The sequence below is a fragment of the Myotis myotis genome, unplaced genomic scaffold (assembly GCF_014108235.1).
Source record: "Myotis myotis isolate mMyoMyo1 unplaced genomic scaffold, mMyoMyo1.p scaffold_m19_p_2, whole genome shotgun sequence".
Taxonomy (NCBI): Eukaryota; Metazoa; Chordata; class Mammalia; order Chiroptera; family Vespertilionidae; genus Myotis; species Myotis myotis.
The window spans coordinates 15,759,112-15,782,467 of NW_023416324.1; the positions used below are offsets into that span (position 1 = coordinate 15,759,112).

The following is a 23,356-nucleotide window of genomic DNA, read 5'->3' on the forward strand; positions in this document are numbered from 1 at the left end:
CCCTACAGTCCTTGGCACTGAATACTTCCGATTTCATGGGTCAGATCAGGTCTGTACAGAGGCCCCAGGCTGGGCAAAGGGGATGCTTCCTGGGCAGCCCAGGTTCCAACACCCTGACGCAGCCACACGGTCTTCTTGTTAGATCCTAGGGTGCTGGCTGTGCAGCTCCCAGTCAGAACACTGGGCAACACTCTAAAGCAGCCTTCACCTGTTAACCTCAGCTCGTTCTTAGGATACCACTTGGGAGAGTCCTCCTCACCACCCCTGCCTTTCATTCACAAACACATTGGGTTTCCCTGGTTTATATGAATGTTTGATGAATCTGCTCTCCCCGAGGCTGGGGGCCGGGAGCGCTCTGCTCTGCTCTCGGCTGTGTCCCTGAAGCCTGGCACGCAGTCACAACCACAGCAGCAGCTGACGGGGACTGAGTGTTTCTCTGTGCCAGCCACTGAGCTAAGCCTTTCAGGTCCCCAGGCCACCCTCTGCCCCAAAGCCCCTGTTCCCAGGAAACAGCCCTCGACTCTATTAAAAACTCATATGGATTTATTAGAATATGAAAAAATTTTGGTTTCTTCTGTACAGGCGGCAGAGCAGCAGCAGCTGTGGTGGCTTTGAACATGGCTGTCATGTCACCCTTACATGGTGACTCCTGCCCAAAACAGCACTTGCATGGAGAGGGGACAGATGAGCACCCGCTGCCCAGTCCACTGGGAAGAGGGACTCTGACTATTGCACGATCCTGGGGGAGTGACCCAGGGAGGACAGACACCACTCCCCCTGGGCCTGGCCATGGTAGCAGTGGGGATGGGAGTGTGTGCCTGTGGGCAAAGGCCCCTGGGAGCCTAGGACTCTGCCTCCCACCAGCCATAGCTGGGTGGGTGATGCTCAGGGGAGGTCTGCTCCCCTGAGGTCTGGGCTCCACAGCCAGCTGGGTGCGGGGAACCTAAGAGGGAGAGGTTCCTGGGGCCGATGGGAGGGATGAGAGAAAGAACAGGCCAGCAGGACTGAGGGGCAGGCCCAAGAGCAAAGGACCAGACGGCCCAGCATCTGTGAGTGGGAGAGGACCATGATTGGATATGGGGGTTCACTTCTGAAATCAGGGTCTTGGGGCCACAGTTACGGGTCCAGGAGGCAGAGGACTGACTTGGGGAGTGCTGGCCAGACAGGCCCAAATGAGGGGGATTCTCTGGAGGAGGGCCATGCAGGTCAGGGGAGGCCCCCCAGCTCCCAGCAGCCCCTGCTCTGGTGGGAGAGTCTGTGGTGGGACAGGCATGGCCAGGGGCTTTGAAAATATTTTACAAACAGGAATGGCCTCTGTGCAAACAGATCATACATGGAAGTGGGACAAACAAAACAGGTAAAAAGGCAGCACTGTCTGGAGCCCATGATGGCCTCTCTCCTGACACCAGCCCCCGAGCGCTCACTGGTCCCTGCGGAGCAATCTGGAAAGCTGTTACTCACGGTCCAAGGCACCCCAGCTCCACACAGAGAAGCTCAGGGGTGCAGCTCTGAGAAGGGGCGTGTCAGGGTCGCTGGCCAGGATGACAAAGCTGGCAGGAGGGTGGGTCGGATATCTGCTCCCCCTCATCTTTCCTCCGTTAATGAAGGGCCTGGCCTAGGCCAAGAGCGGCCTGGGCTCCTCCCTTCCCAGGCGGGACCCAGGCTGAGCCAGAGGCTCTTTGGTTAGAAACTAAGACAGTTTGCATGAGGAGGATGATGGAGGAGGTGACGGAGGAGGAGGGGGCACCGAGGTCTGGGAAACTCGAGGCCCTCCTCTGGGGATGGGAGAGAGCCGGACAGGAAGGGGCAGGTCTGCTCACAGCCCAGCAGTTCTGCCGAATGGATGGGGAAGGCAGTTCTGGTGGTGGTGGCGGGGGGTGCTTCCCAGGAGGCAGGGGGAAGCCGTGCTGGGCCCAGCTGCCATGCAGGTCAGGAAGGAGGAGGGGAGGCCCCCCAGCTCCCAGCAGCCCCTGCTCTGGTGGGAGAGTCTTTGGTGGGACAGGCATGGCCCACTGGCCCCAGTGCTACTGCCCCTTGGGGATGAAAGGCTCTCCCTCCCCAGGCTCAGGGTGGGGGCCTGGGTCGCTGAGGCAGCGCTGTATCCTCTGGGAGCTGGGGCTGTCACTGGGCCCAGAGGTGAAGACGTCGTCAGTGCCGGGGGAAGGGGGCTCCTTGGTCCGTATCATGATGCCCCCGTCATCATCCTCCTCATCGGCCACCCTGGGGTCCCGGTTCAGCCCGAGGACCTTGCCCTTCAGCTCCTCATTCACCAGGTCCACCGACTCGGGTGACTGCGGGGAGGCGGGGTCGATGGTGATGACTGGCAAGTCAGCCTTCGGCTCATAGGCCAGCGGGTCTGGGGACCAAGAACAAGGCACAGTTGGCTTCTGCCCCTGAGCCCTGCCCAGCATGCGCCCAATCTCTTCCGTGCCAGCCGCTCCCACAGAGCCCCTGCGAGGGCAGCAATCCTGGTGTCTCGGGATGACTCCTCGTGGGCCTTTATGAACCCTCATCAGATAGTCTATCATCCCGTCTGGGACCTCAAGGGCAGGGCTGTGTTCCTTTCCTCACACCCGGGGCTCCCATGTATGTTCCCCGTCAGACCAAGAATTAGGGTTCCTTTCTCTTAGTCACTGACACCCCGGGGACCCAGGCCTAAGAGAAGGTCCGCCCTCGCTTCCTCCACCTGGTGGAGGTCCCAATGGTGCTGCCCTCCTGCCAGGCACCCAGCTCCCCGCACAGACCTCACCGTCAGCCCACGTGGAGCACCTCTGTCCCTGGGGGAGGAGGAGGGAGGGCCATCCCCCGCCTCCACTGGATGTAGGAGGAGCTCAAGACTTGGGAGGAGGTCAGTGAAGGAGAAGCCTGTCCTCCCTGCTGGCTCTGGGAGGCCCTGAGTGCCCAGCCGCCAGGCCCCTCGCCAGGCACCCTGGGCCCTGCCTTACCTGAGCCGATGCGGGCCCGAGACATGGTGGGCGAGTCCAGTTTGTGGGTCGGCACTGTCAGGTAGTTGTTGATCTGACAGAAAGAGCAGACAGGTGTGAGCTCAGGCAACCCCTCTAACAGCCCTGGAGGCTGCTGGCCACAGGCGTGCTTGGGGACCCGCTCCCTCCTGGCAATTCCTCATTAGGCTGTGCCACGCTGGCACTTCAGGGGTTCCTGAGGGCTTGGCCCAGGCTCCCCTCAAGCTATGCAATCTCCTGGGTGGCCCTGAACCTCCTGCGCTGCCCTGCCTTTCCCATGGTGCCACTGTCCTGGTCTAGCTCCAGCCACACCTACCCGCGAGGTACAGATCCATAAAGTCAACTCAGGAGTGGACACCCGGGTCCTGGATGGCCCCCAGGCATCGCAATGCCACATGTTGGAATGAACTCAGTTTCTTACCTCCCCTCATAACCTTGTTCCTTTCTTGGCTGTCACAGCCACCACTCCCACCTACCCCAATCAGAAGGCTAGACGTGACCCCTGACTCCTCTTCCTCTTCCTTCAGCCCACCTCAAACTGATGACCAAGTCTTACTAGTTCCCCCTCCTAAATGCCCCTTGACCCCGGCTGGTGTTGCTCAGTGGTTGAACCTTGACCTATGAACCAAGAGATCCCTGGTTTGATTCCCCATCAGGGCACATGCCCAGGCTGCAACTTGATCCCCAGTAGGGGGCATGCAGGAGGCAGCCGATCGATGTTTCTCTCTCATTGATGTTTCTGTTCCTCTTCCCCTCTCCCTTCCTCTCTAAAAGTCAATAAAAACATATTAAAAAATAAATGTCTCTTGAATCTACCCACTCCTTTCCATCTCCCCCTGCCACCACCCTAATCTGGGTTGCCTCCACCCCTCCCCATGTCACTCCCTTACACAAAACCCTTCATGGCGCTCCATGCTTGTAGAATAAAGCCTAAACCGTACTCCATTAACAATCTTACTTGAAAGCTGAACCCTCTGTTTCCTTTTTAAAATATTATTTTTAAAATTTTTTTTACATTTTTATTGATTTCAGAGAGGAAGGAAGGGGAGAGCTAGAAACATCAATGAAGAGAGAGAACCACTGATTGGCCACCTCCTGCATACCCCCTACTAGGGATTGAGCCCTAAACCTGGGCATGTGCCCCTGACTGGAATCGAAGCTGGGACCCTTCAGTCCACAGGCCAACACTCTATCCACTGAGCCAAACCAGCGAGGGCTGAACCCTCTGTTTCTAGAATGGGCCACATTCTGTGATTGGGAACTGATGCACATGTTCTTCCTTCTGCCTGGACCTTCCTTTGCCCACACTCCCCGCATCGTGGCTCTGATTCCTAAGCTTACCCCACGCCCTCCCTCAAGGCGCCTTGCACTTCCTGTCCTACATGGGCCTCTGATGAGAAGTTTCGTAAGGGAGGGGCTGGGCTGACTCACACTCGGATTCACAGAGGCTTAGCACTTAAAGGCCACTCAACAAATGCTTCCTAAATGAATGAATGAATGAATGAATGAATGAATGAGGTGTGCCTTGCTTTGTGATTTTGGGCACCTGTCTTTTCCCTGGGCCTTAGTTTTCTCACAAGAAAAAGAGGAGTCAAAGCACAGATGCCTGAGGATGTGATGAGGGGCCTGGACTCTTCACTGCTCCTAGCGGGGAGGAAGGCTTTCTGGAACCTGCCCTGGGCTCAGCTTTCAGCTTTCGAAACAGGTGGAGAAGGCAAAGAAACAACACCCCCAGATCAGAGTGTTCTATCTGCAAAAGGGCTTAGTGACGAGGATGCAGGAAGAGAAGGGCCCAGAGAAAGGAAGGAGCCACTCCAGTCCTGGACGCACCCTCTGTTCCAATTGCCGGGCCTTCTGTCTCCGGAAAAGCATCTGGTTCCAGGCCTCCTCGTAGGGGTCTGCCACCAGCGTGTGTCTGTTGTAAGACCGCAGCTGCGGAAGGAACAGCTGTCAGGCAGGGCAGGCCCCAGACAGGTATGGGGCAGGGCTGGAGCCGCCGGGGGGCAGAGGGGCTCCTGTCCTGAAGGGGGGTGGGCAGGAGCAGCCCCTCACCCGCTGCCTGGTCTTCTGCAAGTTGTTCCTCAGGATTTTTCGAATCTCCTCCTCCTTGTCCTTGGAGAGTGCTGGCAGGATGCGCTCAGCAGGCAGGTTCTTGGGGTGGATGTTCCTGGGACAACACGACACAGGTTAGGTCCCCAAGAAAATGCCTGTGACCCTGGAGCCTTTCGGGCTGGGCCAGAAGAAAACCACTCAGGGGAAGGCCTGGGTGGGTGGGCAGAGCCCCAGGTCCTCAGTGTGACCCTGCAGCTCTCACCAGCCCGGGCAGGATGACAGAGGGGCCCTGCTCACCGCCCCCAGCCCCAGGGTGGCCTGCTCCAGGTTGGTGTTGAGGGGGTTAGTGCGGGTGCAGAACCTGCCAGGTTGGCCACTAGCACTCACTGCATGGAGACGGTGGAGACAGCAGAGGGGATCTTGCCTATGCCACCACTTTCCACCAGCTCAATAGCCTGCTTCATCTCCATCTTGTGGTAGAAAGCGATGAGCTGGGGCTCCTTGGAGCGCTCGCCGGCTATCAGGCACTTCTTCACATACTTCTTGTTAAACCGGTTGAGCCTGGGGGGAGAAGGGAAAAGGTGGATGGAGCCAGCTCCTCGGGGTGGGGTGACACCCAGGCCCTGGGAGACCCTTACCTGCCCCTCCCCACCCACATACCCACCAGGCCTGCCACCTACTTGTCCTTCCAGTGGTGGTGGCCGTAGTGGCCACAGATGTCCTCGATGCCTGTCAGAAGGTGGTCCAGGAACTGAAACGGGCCCAGGGCCAGGTCAAGCCTCACTACTGGGCTCTTTCCCTACCAAGACTTCTGAGGAGGCCCCCCCACCTTCAAAACCAGTGCGTCTCTGCTCAGGTTAGCCCTGTAGTTCCAGAAGCAGCCAGGAGGTGGTGCCCATACCGCACTCATCCTGAACCCCAGTGGCACCTCAAACCCTCTGCCGCTGAGGCATGGCTGAACTCCCTTCTCTGAACCCACCTGGGCCTGAGGCTCCCTCCTCAGGCTCCCAGCTGCTCATGCTACACCTCCCTTTGACCTGTGACCTCAAGAGGCTCAAGGACCACCTGGTCCTGGGATAAGGGCCAAGGCATGGACTCAAGGACTAGCTACTCCCCAAACTTTCTCCTGCAACCGAGGGCCCAGCTTCCAGTACCTGCGTGTGGATCTCCTCGTTGATGGAGCGCTTCGTTTCTTGCTTTTTCTTCACAGCCAAAAGGTCTACCAGGGGCCGAATGGTCATACCCTAGGGGGCAGGTGGGTGTCAGGCCTCCATGCAGCCTCCCATCTCCCTGGGGTCCCCTGAGGCCGGCGTGCCCTCTGCTCCAAGGCCCACAAGATCTCAACCTCCATGTGATCATTTCTATAAAGGCAGGTCCCCAAGGCTGGCTCTTCCTGAAGACAGCCAGAGGTCTGAGAGCCCACCCAGCCACATGGCTCACACTGGTCATCTAGCCCAGGCCAGGGGTCGAGGGCCTGGGGTGAAGTGTGGGCTCCACCACAGGCGTGTTCTTCAACCCCAAGAAGGCTAATGGGGAGGACCACCTGGGCTCAGCCTCCCTGGCAGGACTGTGGCCGAGGGGCACCAAGCAGTGGCAGCAGCAGCAGCTAAGTGGACTGCGCACTGCCTGTGCCAGAGCCGGTTGTTTTACTAGGATTAGCTCCTTAACGCCTACAGCACCCGTAAGGGGGAGGTTCTTTCACTCTCCCCATTTCACAGATGAGGAAACTGAAGTTTGGGGGTTAAGTAACTTTCTAAGGTCTCACAGTAGTGGAAGAGCTGGATTCAAACCACCTCAATGCTGCCTTCATTGAAAATGGAATTGATAAGCCATTAGCATATACAACTGCAAAGGCAAGGCGATAAAATATTTTTGAGATGTAAGCAGGGCAAGAGGACAAAAGAGGCAGCCCCGTCTCCTCTTACATCAGGAAGTAAGTGCCACCCCAAGGCTTCCTCTACATTTTCTCCTCCTGGGCAGGCAATGATGCTTGCCAGGACTCGAGTCCCAGGAAGACGGAGGGGATGGCAGGGTCTCGGAGGCACAGACAGTATTTTCTCACTTGCCCACGGTCACAGGTCAGGTAAGGCGGACTCACACCATCCCAGGCTGGGCTTGCTTGGGGACTAGAAGCAGGGCCGGGGAGGGCTCTCAGCTAAGCCTGGGTCATTCAAATGACAGAAACCACTGCCCAGCGAGCGGGAAGGATTCTTCAGGATCATCTAGTCCAGGGGTCCTCAAACTACGGCCCGCGGGCCACATGCAAATACAAATATCGTATTTGTTCCCGTTTTGTTTTTTTACTTCAAAATAAGATATGTGCAGTGTGCACAGGAATTTGTTCATAGTTTTTTTTTAAACTATAGTCCGGCCCTCCACCGGTCTGAGGGACAGTGAACTGGCCCCCTGTTTAAAAAGTTTGAGGACCCCTGATCTAGTCCAATCCCCTCACTTCAACGATGGGGAACTGAGAGCCAGAAATGGGAGGAGGGTCTTTCCCAGGGTCACGCAGACAGCAGCAGAGCTTGGGCTGACTCCAGACCTCCTGCTGCTCGGCTCAGCAACCTTTCCAATTCCCTGTGTTCCCATCTTACAGATGCAGAAACTGAGACCCTAAGATATTAAGTCACTTCCCTAAAGCCCTATAATGAGCATCGTGGGCCTGCTAACTGTACCTACTTCTCTCCCACTGGGTTCCTAAGTTAGGCATCATGCTCACTCCTTTATACCCCGATTGGTCACTTCACAATGACTCATCACAATTTCCCCTTAACAACTGAGGAAACTGAAGCCCAGAAAGGAGGAGTGGCTTGCCCAAGGTTGTGAAGCAAGTTATTGGTGGAGCTGGGACTAGAACCCGTGGCCCCCTCTTGGGTCACATGCTTCCTCTTTCCACTGGCAGAGTCGGGTCCCTGGGCAGGGCTGCTCCACCCTGTCCAGCACCTGCACAAACACGGTGAAGAAGATGACGGTGATGATGGCAGTGAGGAACAGGTCGCACATGGGGAAGTGCTTCTTGTCCAGCAGGTAGCCCAGGGAGAAGGCGATGGCCCCTCGCAGGCCCCCATAGGCGATGATGAACTGGTCCTTGGGCGTCAGCTTCACGATGCGGAACTTGTTGATGAACCAGGTCAGGCCCAGCACACCTGCCGGGGGGAGGAAGAAGAGGGGTCAGCTGTCTCCAGCCCCTCCTGGCTTCCTGTCTGCAGGAAGCCTCCACTGGTAAGCCCCACCCAGTTCACTCATTTCCTGGGCCCCTCAGCCCAGGGTGCTCTGACTCCTTCAATCCAAGAGCTGGGTGGATTCTTAAAGGGGCCCCCAACCTGGATGTATTGTACAGACATCAAAGAGGCCTCCAGTGGCCAAAGGTTGGGAGGAGGATGGGAAAGAGATGAAACGGGGTGAAACCTATTAAATAAATATGATGGGTATGTGGGGTCTACTTTTCTCCGGTTTGAGATTTTCCATAATAAAAAAATTACACAATGCAGAGTCTGGGTCCAACCTCAACCCTCAGAATCTGTGGAGGATGAAGCAGTGGACTAGGGGTTTTAAACAGTGCACCAGGGAACCGTGACGCCCGTCAGGCTCAGGACCACGGGCCTAACCGCGGAGCGGAGTCAGTGAGGTGCAGGGCGAGGAAGCAGCAGGCGCCGAGGGAGGTGCGTCCGGAAAGTGTGAGCGCCCGAGGACCGAGGCCTGGCCCGTGTGCAGCCCCAGTGGCAGCGCAGCTTTGCAGGAGCTGAAGTCACCTGCGCCCTGGACGGCACGGGGACACTCGCGGACCCGGCGGCGTGCGCCTCAGTTCCTTCCTCAGATCCAACGGGCCCAGAACCGCGGGGTCCCTGAGGCCCCTCCACTCCAACACACCCTGACTGTCTCCCCAGAGATCAGACTTGTTCCCCGAGGGCCGGGCACAGCCTCAGCATTGCGGAGAGGAGGACTGGGGAAGCCCTGCCGTCCGGCTGTGCTGGGAACAGCCAGGCACCAACCCTGGCCCCTACACACGCACACACACGCACGCACTAACACACATACACATGCACGCACTAACACACATACACATGCACACACGCACGCATGCACATACACACGCACACACATGCATGCACTAAAACACATACACACACGCACACACACAACACATGCACGCACTCACACACATACACTAACACACATACACACGTGCATACACACACATACATACACACAAACACACATGCACACACTAACACACACGAACGCACTAACACACATGCACGCACTAACACACACACACGCGCACACACACACCTCCCCTGGCTCTGGCCCGGGGACCTCACCCAGCACTCGGGCGATGAGGCAGAAGAGCAGGGTGCTGATGACAAAGGTCCAGTTCCAGTGGTGGGAGCCGGCCACGGTGGAGACGCCGAGGAAGATGAAGATGAGGGTCTCACTGACACTGCTCCACATCTTCAGAAAATACTTGATGGTTGTGTGGGACTTGTGGGAGATGTTGGCCTCCACGTAGGGGCGCATCACCACTCCCGAGGCAATGAGTCTGGGGGTGGGGAAGAGCAGGGTTCAGGGTTCGGAGCCGAGCTGCACCCTCCCAGAGCCCCTCTGCTGCCGGAGGCTGACAGCGGTCTGTTGACTGAGCTCCTCTTATGGGCTTTCCACACCTGCTCTCTCAATCCTCTTAGCCCCGCATATTCTTGTACTTTATAAGATGAGGGAGCCGAAACCGGTTTGGCTCAGTGGATAGAGCGTCGGCCTGCGGACTGAAAGGTCCCAGGTTCGATTCCGGTCAAGGGCATGTACCTGGGTTGCGGGCACATCCCCAGTGGGAGATGTGCAGGAGGCAGCTGATCGATGTTTCTCTCTCATCGATGTTTCTAACTCTCTATCTCCCTCCCTTCCTCTCTGTAAAAAATCAATAAAATATATATAAAAAAAAAAAAAAAAAAGATGAGGGAAACTAAGTCGCCTGCCCACTGTCACACGGCGGGTGAGTGACAGAGCTAGGACACAAACTAAGGTCTGACCAACTCCAAAGCCTGTGCCTTGTCCCAATGCCACGGTGCCTCTCTGCCTGCCTAACAGGCATCACTGACACCTGTCCGTGGTTGGGGTTTACTCCCACACCTGGGCCCACGGGCCCAGCTTTCTCCCTCTCACCCCGAATCCCGCAGTCCAGCTCCACCTCTGCACTTCCAAAGTCCTCCCCTACTGGGAACACCTCTGCATCTCCCTGCCTCTGACTTCAAGACCCAGCTGAGGCCTCAGGACCTCCAGGACTCCTCCCTTCAATTGCAGCCTTGAGCCTCCTGGCTGGGGCTGCTGAGGGGAACAGCTTCAACCAAGGGCTTCCTTTGAGACAAATAAGGGAAAAAAGTAGCAAGGCTGGACTTCCCAGAACTTTAAAGTCAGTGCTTCCAGGGGTGGTTCCAGGGCCTGGAGCCTGGCGCTCCATCTCCCCCCTGGAGTTGGAGGCTGAGCCCTGGGGAACTCCCCTGTGACCCTACGGGCTCAGGGAATCCAAGTGGGGGGCCTCCCCGTGCCACGCCCAGACTCACGCCATGATGCCCGACAGGTGGAAGATCTCAGCTGACAGGTAGGCCATGTAGCTGTAGAGGAAGACGAAGAGCGGCTCGATGACACGAATGTGGGCAGTGAATCGGGAGGTGAAGGCCGCGATGACCCCGTAGACCACGCCCACAAAGACCCCGCCCAGGGACACCACGAAGAAGCTCAGGAAGCCGAGGACGATGTCCACGATGCCCACGCGGTCATAGTTGGCAAATTCCTCAAAGAGGTGATACAGGACCTGCAGAAGGTAAGAGGCTGGTCGGCAGGAGGGCGGGGTCCTGCCCCAAGGCTCCCTGGGGTCGGACCAGTGTGACCCCATCCCCTCCATGACCATGGCCACAAGAAGAGGCCACATGGTAACAGAGAAACCCTCGTGCCAACAGGTGCTCAGAGGACCTTGCTGGGGCCCTGCAGTGCCCAGCTGGTTATGAGGGGGGCTCTGAAGCCCACCTCTGGGCTGGGCTCGGGCTCTGCTGCTCCCTAGAGGAGTCACGAGGCAAACTGTTCAGTCTCCCTGTGCTCGTTTTCCTCTCCACAAAGTGGGGTAATAGGACCAACCTCACAGGGCTGCTGTGAGGGCTAAACTAGTTAATAAAGGCAGAATGCCCAGATCCGCACCAGTGACAGTGTTAGCTGCGCCTGGCACTGCTCTGCGGGCCTCTCACTGTGTGATTTGGGCAGATCAGGACCCTCCTTCAGCATAAAGAAGGGAGGGTTCAGACAATGAACTACAACAGGACTTCTTAACCTCTGACACTTTCTGAACATACATACGGCCAGGCCGTACCCTGCCTGGACTCTCTGCTGGGGGTGGGGTGGGGGGTGGGGGGCGGACAGAAATCTCTACTCAACAAGCTCCGCAGGTGGTTGTGATGAACAGCCACGTTCAGATGCTGTGAATGAGAGGTTCTCTAAGGCAGCCCCACCTCCTGGACTGGGAAATAAACAGTCGCTGTAACACTTTGGTCAGATGTCCAAGTGGCACTTCAGGCACTGGGGAGCCCTTTGACGGTGGTCACCCTGCTTGGCACACAACAGCCCCACGAGGCAGGCGGGCCACGGGTGCCTGCCCCCTCGCTAACGGAGGCTCAGAGCGGCCCGAGCCCAGGGGCAGCAGAACCGGGCCCAGAACTAGTTCCCTAGCAGGTTCAGCTTTGAGGTTCTGCCCCCTCAGGTGCTGGCTCCCTGACCTGTTCCTAGACAGGTGCTAGGAGACCAGCTAGGAAGTTTCCAGACAAGGGGGCTTCGAGGATCCCCGAGAGGAGACCCTCCAAAGCTCCTAGTACCTGGGCAGCACCTGGAGGCAGGGAGGGGGTGGGGACTTGCTCTGAGACCGAGCAGCTCAGAGGCAGCCTTCAGGTTTACTGTCTGGGAATTGAGGCACTCACGTCACACCCAGAGCTCCAGAAAGGGCCCAAGCCGGGAGTCAGGGCAGGTCAGCAGCAGACGGCAGGTACGTTCTCAGCCCCGGGCTACCTAACCTCCCTCCCAGCCTGGAGCTCTTCATGGTCCTCAGGGTATACTGCCGGGGCCAATGGGGTAGGTGGAGAGGACAAGGTCCTCCTTTCCGGCCTGGCATCACTGCCACTGGGACTAGGGAGGTGGTGGAGCATAGTGGTAAGCACCTGGGCTCTGGGCTCAGACTGTAGATTTGAACCTCGGCCACATCCCTTATCAGAGAATGTGACCTTGGATGAATTAGGTAACCTCTCAGTGTCTAAGTTTCCTCAGTAAAAAAATGGGCAGAGCCCAGCCGGCGTGGCTCAGTGGCTGAGCATTGCCCTATGAACTAGGAGGTGAAGGTTCGATTCCCAGTCTGGGCACATGCCCAGGTTGCGGGCTTGATCCCCAGTGTGGGGCACCCATGAGGCAGCCGATCAATGATTCTCTCTCATCGTTGATATTGCTATCTCTCGCTCCCTCTCTGAAAAAAAAAATTTTTTAAAAATATGTTTTAATGGGCATAACAACAGCGCCCACCTCATGTTTCTGTGCAGATTGGGTGAGGCAATGCATATTCAGACAGGAAGTGCTCAATGAACACCAGCGGTTACTACCACCACTGCCACTGCTGTGGGGAGGCGTGGCATGGGCCCAAGGTGGCCAGGCTGAGGCGTCTACCTGACACCACCACGCCCCACTTGCTCCCTGGTAGTGCCAACCCAACACCCAGACCCAATGGGAAGACTTCATGTTTGGCACCCAGTGGTTTCAGACATTCGTGAGTGGGACTCCTGTAAGAACCCTGCAACCCCTGTTGCAGATGGAGAAACAGGCTCATGTGGTGACTCAGGGCGAGAGGGCTTGCTAAAAGAGGCCAGGACCACGGCCTGCCTGCTCACGCCTGGCTGCTGCTCTGCCAGCCTCATGAGGAGCCGAGGAGGGGGCGGGGGAAGGAGAGGAAGCCAAGGCTGTCAGCAGCCGACCATTACTGTCTGCCTCTTCTTTGAGGTGCAGCTTCCTGAGGGGCTGGAGGGGGAGGAGAGGGGGTGCATGTGCAAGCATGCAGGGGTGCACACGCGCCCTTGTGTTTTCCTGTGTGCGCAGCTACTGAGGGGTCCATCTGGCAGGGGGGATGTTTTCACAACACGATGTGAGTTGCATATACACGTATCTGTTTCCTGAGGAAACTGGCTGGGAGGAAGGTACGTGCAAGCATACAGAGCTGCTGTGTGCAGACCCTGCGTCGGGGCTGTCCGTTCTCACTAGACCCTGGGAGGGAAGCACTAACTCCTCTGCCACACTGCAGATGTCCAGGTGATGCCCAGAGAGGTACAGTCACTTGCTTAACGTCACACAGTGAGCAAGTGGCCAACCCATTTTACTTAATCACTTTTGGGGGTTCTGGGAGCAAGGTCCCTTTCCACAACGGCTGCTCTAGAACTCTGCACATATGAAACTCTTAACTTAAGGCATAATTATCAACACGAAAGCCGAAACACCCCTCCCAGACTGGTCCATAAAGGTTAAACTGAGGTAGGAAGAGGATAAGCAATTTAATCAAGATCATATCACAATCCAAGTCAGGGCTGGCGCATACGACCTGGTAAGGCCAAGAGCTCAGGCCCTGGAGTCAGACGGACTTGGCTTCTAACCTTGGTTCTCTCATATGGTAGCAAGTTACTGAACTTCTTTGGGCCTGTTTCCTCCTCTGTAAAGTGAGACTATTAAGCACCTCCTAAGGGTGCCATGAGGGTTAAGTGAAATCACCCATGTCTCATGCTCAGCGTGATGCCTGGCCCGCAGCGAGCAGGAATGGACATTTGCTGTTTTATTACGATTCTTAGCGGTGGATGTGGGTCACTCTGGACTTGGATTGGGGTCTGTGCCCTGTGTGGACATGGGTGTGCTCCCCAACCCCTCACCACAGTGACGGCGTCATTGAGCAGCGACTCCCCAAAGACGAGGATATGTAGCAGCTCGTTGATGTGAATTTCCTCAAAGACAGCCAGCACGGCCACGGGGTCCACGGCCGAGATGATGCTGCCAAAGAGCAGGTTCTCCAGGAGGCCGATGTTGTTGATCTGCTCGCCACCCACCAGGCACACGGCGTACATGAGGCCGCCCAGGAAGAAGGCGTTCCACAGCGTGCCCACCACGGCGAAGATCAGGATGGTGCCCAGGTTCTCTGTGAACTGCCGCAGCGGCAGGAAGTAGCCTGCGTCCAGGATGATGGGTGGCAGCAGGAAGAGGAAGAAGATGTTCGACTGTAGGATGGGGGGTGTCTCACCCACACCCTTGATCAGGCCCCCTACCAGCAGCCCCACCACGATCAGTAGGCAGCTCTCCGGGACGATGTTCGAGATTGTGGGAATCACATGGAAACCTGAGGAGGGCGAGAGAACGGGAGGCCGTGGCTTGTGGGGAGCCGGAACAGAAGGTTGGGGACAGGGTGGGGAGGAGGAAGGAAGCTGGCCAGAGGGGTACAGGCTTGATCTCAGGGGCCGTTCTGTTAACTCTCTAGTCTCAACTTCCTCGCTGTAAAATGGAGGTGATAATAACACAGGGTTCACAGGGTTGCTGTATAAGCTAAGTGACAATGTTTTTAAAGTGCTTTTTTCAAAGGATATACAGATGCTATCTCTGTCACTGTCATAAAATAGCAGAAAGCCGTGGCTCTGTATGCCTCCAGAAGGCAGAAATTATATATCCATCACTGAGGCTCCAAGTACAAAGGCATTACCTAGGCCTGAACCCAAGCCATCCATCATCCGGGCACAAGTTCAGGGAGGCAGGCTCAAGACCAGGCATAACAATCTGACAATTCTGTCTGAGGGAAGACAGTGAGTTCCCCATCATGAAGGCTTTAAGCTGAAGGCAGACCACAGGTTGGTGGAGAAGTGACACAGGAGATAGAGGGAAGCACAGAAGAATCAAAGCGCATCAGCGCAGGATGGAGCGTGAGGATCATGCCCTGCAGAATGCATGCAGCGACCTCCAATCCCAGATGTGCATGCTTTCCTGCCGAGCCCAGATAGCTGCTTAAGAAGTCAACAGCAATCCATCCGTTTTGCATGTGAGACAAAAACCTACTTGCCGCCCTGTTCCGAGTCCAACCCCACCTACTTTAAAGAGGGGACACTGAGGCTCAAAAAGGGGAAAGGGCTTGCCCAAGGTCACAACAGCAAATGAGTAGCAGAGTCAGGACAAACTCCAGGGACAGACTCCCCAGCTCCCATTAAACGCTGCAGTTCTGTAAGTCAACCTGTCCAATTTTCTCTCCCTATCAAGGTCTGAACATGCCCCTCAGCCTGAGACACACCAATGATCTCCCCCAGCCAGGTCCTCGTCAGCCAGCAGCAGCGGGCCACTCTGCAGTGGTCCACCCAGGGCTCTAAACCCAGAGCTGGGAGGTAGCAAATGTCCCCTTCTGAGACAGCTTCTCTCAATGCCAGGTTTGGCCCCAAGTTTCCTCTGGGTTTTTGGTTTGTTTTTGGGTGGGGAGGTGAAAGAAGGCCTGGGCATCTAGCTGCATGTTGGGTACCATAACCCCAGGGTCAGCTTGGTTAAGATGGTTTGGCACTTTGCTCAAGGTAAAAAGTCTTGCTTTCCTCCCTGTAAGCTCTGAGCAGGCAGATTCCATATCTATTTATACTTATACTAGAGGCCTGGTGCATGAAAATTCGTGCACTGTGTGTGGGGGGTCCCTCAGCCCGGCCTGCCCCCTCTCACAGTCTGGGAGCCTTCAGGGGATGTCCTACTGATGGCTTAGGCCCGCTCCTGTGGGGAGGAGCCTAAGCCACAGTCTGGCCTCCCTCTGCAGGAGGCAACCAGCCAATTAGGGGAAGGCGATGCCCCCATCACGCCTCTGCTGCTGCCGCTGCAGGCCGCCACAGCTGCCTGAGCTTCAGCCCGGCCCTCGTTGCCTGAGCCTTCCCAGTGGCAACCGCCATCTGCGGCCTGCCTGAGTCTGGGGCAGCCACTGTGGCTTTGTCCGGAAGGACGTCTGGAAGGATGTCCGGAAGATGTCCGTTCTAATTAGCATATTACCCTTTTATTAGTATAGATTCCCAGGGCTGGGGACACAGTAGACGCTCAACAAGTATCTACTGACTTGAAAATGCACACAAGAGCCCTAACCAGTTTGGCTCAGTGGATAGAGCGTCGGCCTGTGGGCTCAAGGGTCCCAGGTTCGATTCCAGTCAAGGGCATGTACCTTGGTTGCAGGCACATCCCCAGTAGGGGGTGTGCAGGAGGCAGCTGACTGACGTTTCTCTATCATCAATGTTTCTAACTATCATAAAATATATTAAGAAAAAAAAAATCTTGCCTTACAAAAAACAAAAGAAAAATGTTTTTAAAAAAATTGCACAAGGCTGGGCCATTACTCATGTGATTCCCAATAGCCTACCTGGCCAGGTCTCTGTCTCATTACCGCTGTGGTCCGTGGGAAGGAGGAGAAACATCCCTCCCATGTCCAAAGCCCCTCCTACTCTCAGGTACTGATCTGGGAAGTGTCAGAATAGCTACAGGTCAAGACTCACACTCCAAATACTCTCTAGGCCCAGAACCTGTCACAGCGCGAAGCACCCAGGAAACATTCAAAACATGTTGGGGGGAAAAGAACACATCTCCATTCTAGGCCAGGAGAGGACCCCAAAGCCATCGTATCCTGACTTCAAAACAGACCTGTCGAAAAGTCACCTCTTTTGCTAAAAAGTCCTCCAGTCTTTGCAGTGTCCACCAGTAAACCCTCAGTGTTCAGCTGGTTGGTACTGGGAAGGGTGAGGTCTTGTTGATTCCAAGTCTCTTGCTATACAAGTTAAAGTCCAGACACTCAGCACTGCCTCCATCGTTTGGTCTTCCTCATGTCCCATGCTCCCTACTGTAAATTATTACGGTTCAGCCTTGCCAAATTCTTTGTAATTCCCTCAAATAAGCCATGTCCTCTTTTTCCTGCAGATTCCAGCTTGTCTCTTCAGAACAGTTCCTGTACCTCTACCCCCACAATGTGCGGCTGACACTATAAGCTTCTGCCTGCCTCCTCCAGGAAGCATTCCCTGACCACTCCCGTCCATCCTTCTCTGATGTCTCTCATCATCTTCAATCCACAGTTGTCACTCAGCTTCCTCTCTCTCCCTGGCACCCAGCAAGGCCAGACAACCCATGCAAAAGTGGTAGAAACAGGACAATGGCACCACACTCCCAGAGAAGATGGGATGGCATGGAGGCTTAGGGGAGCTGAGCTCCTCCTGCAGGCAGGAGCCAGGAGTCCAGCTCTAGCTGTAGCCAGCAGACCTTGTCAGCACCCACCCCCACCTGCCCTAGAAGTAAGCACCAATGGCTGGCTGCCTTAGGAGAAGGCAGACTTTAAAGAGACAGCACGGGGTAGGTGGCTGATAGCTTCCACTTCTACCTAGCAGGTCAGATCTTTAAAAGGCCCACAAAACTTTCCTGGCTCTAAGAAGTGCCAGACAGTGCACTGGAGACCCAGAGAGGGGCCACAGCCCCTGGGGAGGGGCGGGGGGCATGTGAAACAAGCCAAGAGCAGTAACATGACGAATGTTCCTTACTCCTAAAGGTGCACCACAGCCAGGTTCTGTGCCGGGAGGCTGGCACACAGCATGGCTTTCATGCTCACAGCAGCCCTGTGGGATAGGCATTGTCCCCATTTTGCAGAAGAGAAAGCTGGGGCTCAGCAAGAGTCGGCGGCTTCCCCGGAGTCTAAGGGAAGAGTTCTACTCTAGCTTCAAGCATCTCAAACTTGTAGCAGAGAGAGCTCATTGATCCTTTACTCAAGTGCGTGTGCGCTCTCTGAGCGAGGCCGGAGTTGTGCACCCTATCGGGACACCCAGGTGGTGCAGGGTCAGAACCTTTGTGAGGAGCTCGTGGGGATCACCATGCTTTCCTCAACCTCGGGACCTTTGCACCACCAGGTCTCCCCCGCAGGTGAGCAGACAGTGGCATTCCTAGGAGAGAAAACCTGGAGCTCAGGAGGCAGGACGTGACCGGGCCCCCCAGGACTAGGGCTCGGGCCTCCTGACTCAGACACAGTGCACCTCCTTCCAAGTAAGGCAGCTCCCAGAGTTCCTGGGGCTGGAGCCAGGTGCCCCCCCCCAGGGCTTCCTGTGTTGGCCCTGCCCCTTAGGAGGCCCTGCCCCTCAGGAGGAAGTCTGGGACCTGACAGGCAAGGGAAGGGGTGGAGAAAGGTCTGGGATCCATGCATGGCTCCTTGCCCACGGGAAAGCATTAAAATTTCCCAGGGGCAAGGCGGTGGATTCTGTCATTAGGTACCAAGCTCAGGTTTGGCTGGTCCTCTCTCCAGGCCCTGACTCCACCAGTGGTCCCTATCCTGCAGGCCTGAAGTGTCTCCTCAGAGTGCAGGAAACTTGCTGGCACCAGGTGAGATAGCACACACTTGTGGCTGTTGTGATGTCACCAGCATGGAATCAGGGGCGGGGCAGTGTCAGTTAGAATCAAATCTGAGCTGTGAGAGCTGGAACAGACTGTGAGAAACATACAGATCCTCTATTACGTGGGTAGGGAAACCGAGACTCGAAAAGGTGTTAATGGTCATGTGAACGATTGCACCATGAGAGCCCATGGAGCTCCAAGTCCAGTGATCTCTCACACCACTCGGCTTTTCTGCAGAGGGTGCCCGGTGCTGCCAGAGCAAGGACCCGAGGCGTAGAATTCAGCCTTTCCGAGCCACAGGCAAACCTGCTGACACAGTTCGGCACTGGTCTCCTTTTAGGTGGAGAGACTGGGTGAGGGAAGAGATGTTTCTTTTCTTTCTTTTTTTTGGGGGGTGGGGGGTGTCCAGTACAGGTGACATAGGGCAACTGGGGACACTGAGGGAACACACACTCACACACACTCTCGCTCCTTCTTACACACATTCACCCATAGCTCTCTCTCTTAACTACACACATGCTCTCACACAGTCTCACCATGCCTTTTTCACACACCCACACTCTCACTCTCTGACACACTCTTACATGCACATGCACTCACCCCCACTCTTGCTCTCTTATACACATACTCCCTCTATTACACACAGTCTCACAACCTCTCACACACTCACCCACACTCACTCTCTTACACACACGCACACACACACGCGCGTGCGCACAGACACACACACACTGAACAGACACTTGACCAAACCTCCCTCCGTAGCTTCTCTGCTCTTCACCATGAGAACGTTTTGTTTATTTCTCCCCAGACTGTCCCCCTCTGCTGAGGCTGGTGCAGAGGCAGGCAGGCGAGGCAGCTCCGTGTCACCCCTGGCTGCCAGGGTGACCGGACACCCCTGAACCCCCTTTCCGTATTTCTCCCCAGGCTTGAGCAGTCAGCGGGGAGTGCTGGGAAGAGGGGCCTCCTTGGCCCACCAGTGCTGGGTCACCAGGGACTGAGGGGCACACAAGGGGTTCTGCCGCCCTAGTTCCCGGCCTGACGACTCTGGGGCTGCAACTCGGCCAGGTCCCAAAGGATTTCTAGTTGCACAACAATTCCATTTCTTTAACTCCCTCTTCAACTGCCCCAGCAACCAGTCTCAACTACAGTAATGGAAGGTAATACCTCCCAGAGAAAGCCTGGAACTCTACAGTTCGCAGCAGTGAGCTCTGACATTCTTTAACTCATCTGCACCTCACCACCGCTCTGGGAAGTCACAATTGCCATCCCTTACTTTTTAAAAAAATATTTTTAAAATTGATTTTTAGAGAGAGCAAGGGTGAGAAGAAAACATCAATGTGAAAGCAAAACATGGATGGGCTGCCTCCTGCCCGCCCCCTCCCGGAGATCGAGCCCACACGTGGGCATTGCCTCAGACCAGGAATCGAACTGCAACCTTTCTGTGCGCGGGATGACTCCGGACCAACGGAGCCACACCGGCCAGAGCTGCCCCTACATTTTCTAGATGAAGAGACTAAGGCACAGAAAGGTTAAACAACTTGCTTAAAATCATGTAGCTGGTAACTGATTCAAACCCAGGAAGAGTCTGTGTTCTTAGCCACCCACCACATTTTCCCTGGTTTTATTCTAATTTAGTTTCTAAGAGGAACATGGATGCCCAAGACTACAGAGGCCCAAAATGGTTCCCAGAGGGCCAGATGTGGTATTTATTTCCATGAGCTCTTCTCCAGGGAAGTCTCACTACTCTTCCCTTCTACTCTGGTGGCCTAGCAAAACTCCCCAGGAAATCCTATCTTTTAAGCCTTCCTCCTCCAGGAAGCCCCCAGGTTAACCAAGCCAGAAGGGATCCGTCTTCTCTACTAAACTTCTAAGGCAGGAGGTGGGAATGATCGGACTGCTCAGCCCCTGCCTGCCTGATCTGCACTCAGCTCTGGTCTCCTCTGGGGCTGCAGTGTTCTTTGGGGTACAGGGGCTCTGATTCTTCTCAATGTTGATTCCTCCCACCATCAACATCAGCCATGAGGACCAGAGAGAAAGAGAAGCCAGGCTCAGCTGCTGCTTCAGCAGGTTCACACCAGATCAACAGAGACGAAGACACGCGGCAGTCGTCCTGCCCTGGGTTCCACGCAGGGTGCAGCCTGACTAGCTGGGTGACCGTGGGCAAGTGACACTATTTCTCCTCACCCCACCTCACCCCACCTGAGCAGCACCTCTTGGCATCCACCCTGTCCTCTGCCCTCCTCCCCAATCACCTAAGTTCTCCATAAACATCTGTGGAATGAATTTCACTCCAGCGGATTCTCCCCACCCCCACAGGAAAGGCAACTGGATTGAGAGTCCCCGTGCAGGGAGGCGGAGAATGACTCACACAGGAGAGGAGGCCAGGGACTCAGACTATCCGTAAACAGTCCCTATGTGTTGACAAGATACAGAGCCCAGCAGGCAACAACAGGTCCGCCGAGGGAGAGGTATCCAGGCAGCCAGCAGGAGTTGCAGCTAAGAGGGGTGGGGCAAGACCTCAGGCTCCAACGACTCTTTTCCTGTCTTGTTTTGGGTCCCTGGCAGTTGCTGAAGGGATCCACACTGGTTGATTTTGATTTTTTTCAAAATGGAAATATGCTGCTTTGGTGGGTTTATTTTACTTTTTTATTTATTGATTAAAAAATTTTTTTTATTAGAAAGGAGAGAAGAAACATTTTCCACTTATTTATGCATTTACTAGAGGCCTGGTTCATGAAAATTCATGCACTGGACGGGGGGTCCCTCAGCCCGGCCTGCCCCCTCTCACAGTCTGGGAAACCTCAGGGGTGAGAGGTGACCCGGCGATCAGGGGAAGGCGATGCCCCATCAAACTTCTGCTGCTGCCACTGCCGGCAGCGCAAGCCTCGGCCGGCCTGGTTACCTGAGCCTTGGGCGGCCCTGGGTGGGTGGGCAGCTGCCATCTGAGGCTTGCCTGCACCTTGGGCCAGCCCTGAGGGGCTGGGGGGCTGAGGGACTCTGGAGGCAGGGGCGCAGAGCGGCTGGGCCTGCCTGGGGGCAGGCCTGGTCTTGCCGCACGCCTGCCACCCCAGCAGGGCTGAGGGGACTGGGCACCGCCATCTTTGAGGGCATGGCAGTCAATTAGCATATTCCCTCCTTATTGGCTGTGGGCACTGCCATCTTTAGTGATGGCATGAGGGTCAATTAGCATATTCCCTCTTTATTAGATAGGACTAGAGGCCCGGTGCACAAAAATTTGTGCACTCGGGGGAAGGGGGGGTCCCTCAGACCGGCCTGTGCCCTCTTGCAGTCTGGGACCCCTAGGGAGATAATGACCTGCTGGCTTAGGCCTGCTCCCGGGTGGCAGAGGGCAGGCCCAATCCCTAGGTGCAGCCCCTGGTCGGGCTCAGAGCAGGGCTGACTGGGGAGTTGGGGCGCCTTCCCCTGTCATGCACAGAGCAGGGCAGATTGGGAGGTTGCGATGCCACCCTTAGTCACGCTCAGGGTAGGGTCGATTGGGGGGTTGGGGCACCGCCCCCTGTCACACTCAAGGCAGGGTCGATGGGGAGGTTGCAGCACCACCCCCTGTCACGCACAGAGCAGGGCCCATCAGGGGGGTTGGGGCTCCATACCCTGTCATGCACAGAGCAGGGCCGATCAGGGGGTTGAGGAGCTCCCTCCTGTCACTCACAGAGTAGGGCCGATAGGGGAGTTGGGGCACCGCCCCCTGTCACACTCAGGGCAGGGTGGATCAGGGGGTTGGGGCGCCGCCCTCTATCACCCACAGAGCAGGGCCGATCAGGGGGTTGGGGCGCCGCCACTGTCACACTCAGGGCAGGACAGATGGGGAGGTTATGACTCTACCCCATCACACACAAAGCAGGGCCCGTTGGGGGGGGGGGTTGGGGCGCTGCCCTCTATCACCCACAGAGCAGGGCCGATCAGGGGGTTGGGGCGCCACCACTGTCACACTCAGGGCAGGGCCAATGGGGAGGTTATGGCTCTACCCCGTCACACACAGAGCAGGGCCCGTGGGGGGCGGGGGGGTTGGGGCACCGCCCTCTATCACCCACAGAGCAGGGCCGATCAGGGGGTTGGGGCGCCTTCCCCTGTCACGAACAGAGCAGGGTGGATAGGGAGGTTGTGGCCCCGCCCCCTGTCACACACAGAGCTGCAGGGCAATCAGGGGGTTTGGGCGCTGCCCCCTGTCATGCTGATCCCGGTGCCGGGAGGCCTCTCAGCTCCGCTGATCCCAGTGCTGGGAGGCATATTACCCTTTTACTATATAGGATAGAGGCCTGGTGCATGGGTGGGGCTGGCTGGTTTGCCCTGAAGGGTGTCCTGGATCAGCGTGGGGGTCCCCACTGGGGTGCCTGGCCAGTCTGGGTGAGGGGATGATGGCTGTTTGCAGCTGGTCACACACCCTTCAGGGTGGGGGTCCCCACTGGGATGCCTGGCCAGTCTGGCTGAGGGGCTGAGGGTTTTCAGGCTGGGGGTGACTGAAGCTCCCAACCGCTCCTTTTTTTCTTTTTTCTTTTTTTATTTTCTTTTTTTATTCTGGGCCAGCTTTAGTTCTGAGGCCTCAGCTGCTGAAAACAGGTTTCTGGCCTTTGTTTACCGTCTGTATTTGATACAATGTTGCGGTCCAGCTGGCTGAAGCTCCGCTGAGTAAAGCAGGTTTCTGGGGTTTTCTTAGCTTCTTTATTCGCAACATAGTTGCTTAGAGTTGCAGCTGAGAGGCCGGCAAGTCAGGCGGGGAACGTTGGAGTTCTCCGTCACTGAAGCAAGCAAGCCTCCCTGTTCGCATCAGCTGCCTGGCTGCCGGCCGCCATCTTGGCTGCCAGTTAATTTGCATATCTCGGCCCTACTCGTGAGTGACAGGGGGATTAGCCAATGGGAAGGGTAGCGGAGTGACACTAATTACCATGTTTCTCTTT

General features: G+C 56.3%; 1 protein-coding gene across 1 annotated transcript in view; it reads right to left on the reverse strand.

Annotated features, from left to right (window-relative positions):
* Positions 1-525: 525 nt before the first annotated feature.
* Positions 526-23,356, reverse strand: part of SLC9A1 (solute carrier family 9 member A1) — a 53,571-nt gene continuing 30,740 nt past the window's right edge. The window contains exons 2-12 of the mRNA XM_036347954.1: positions 13,949-14,409; positions 10,571-10,821; positions 9,338-9,555; positions 7,959-8,161; positions 6,170-6,259; positions 5,696-5,766; positions 5,403-5,576; positions 5,016-5,130; positions 4,794-4,895; positions 2,946-3,018; positions 526-2,356 (exon numbers count right to left, since the gene is read on the reverse strand). Of these exons, the coding sequence (XP_036203847.1) occupies positions 2,025-2,356; positions 2,946-3,018; positions 4,794-4,895; positions 5,016-5,130; positions 5,403-5,576; positions 5,696-5,766; positions 6,170-6,259; positions 7,959-8,161; positions 9,338-9,555; positions 10,571-10,821; positions 13,949-14,409 (2,090 nt within the window). The 3' untranslated portion in view covers positions 526-2,024. The remainder of the gene's footprint in view (positions 2,357-2,945; positions 3,019-4,793; positions 4,896-5,015; positions 5,131-5,402; positions 5,577-5,695; positions 5,767-6,169; positions 6,260-7,958; positions 8,162-9,337; positions 9,556-10,570; positions 10,822-13,948; positions 14,410-23,356) is intronic.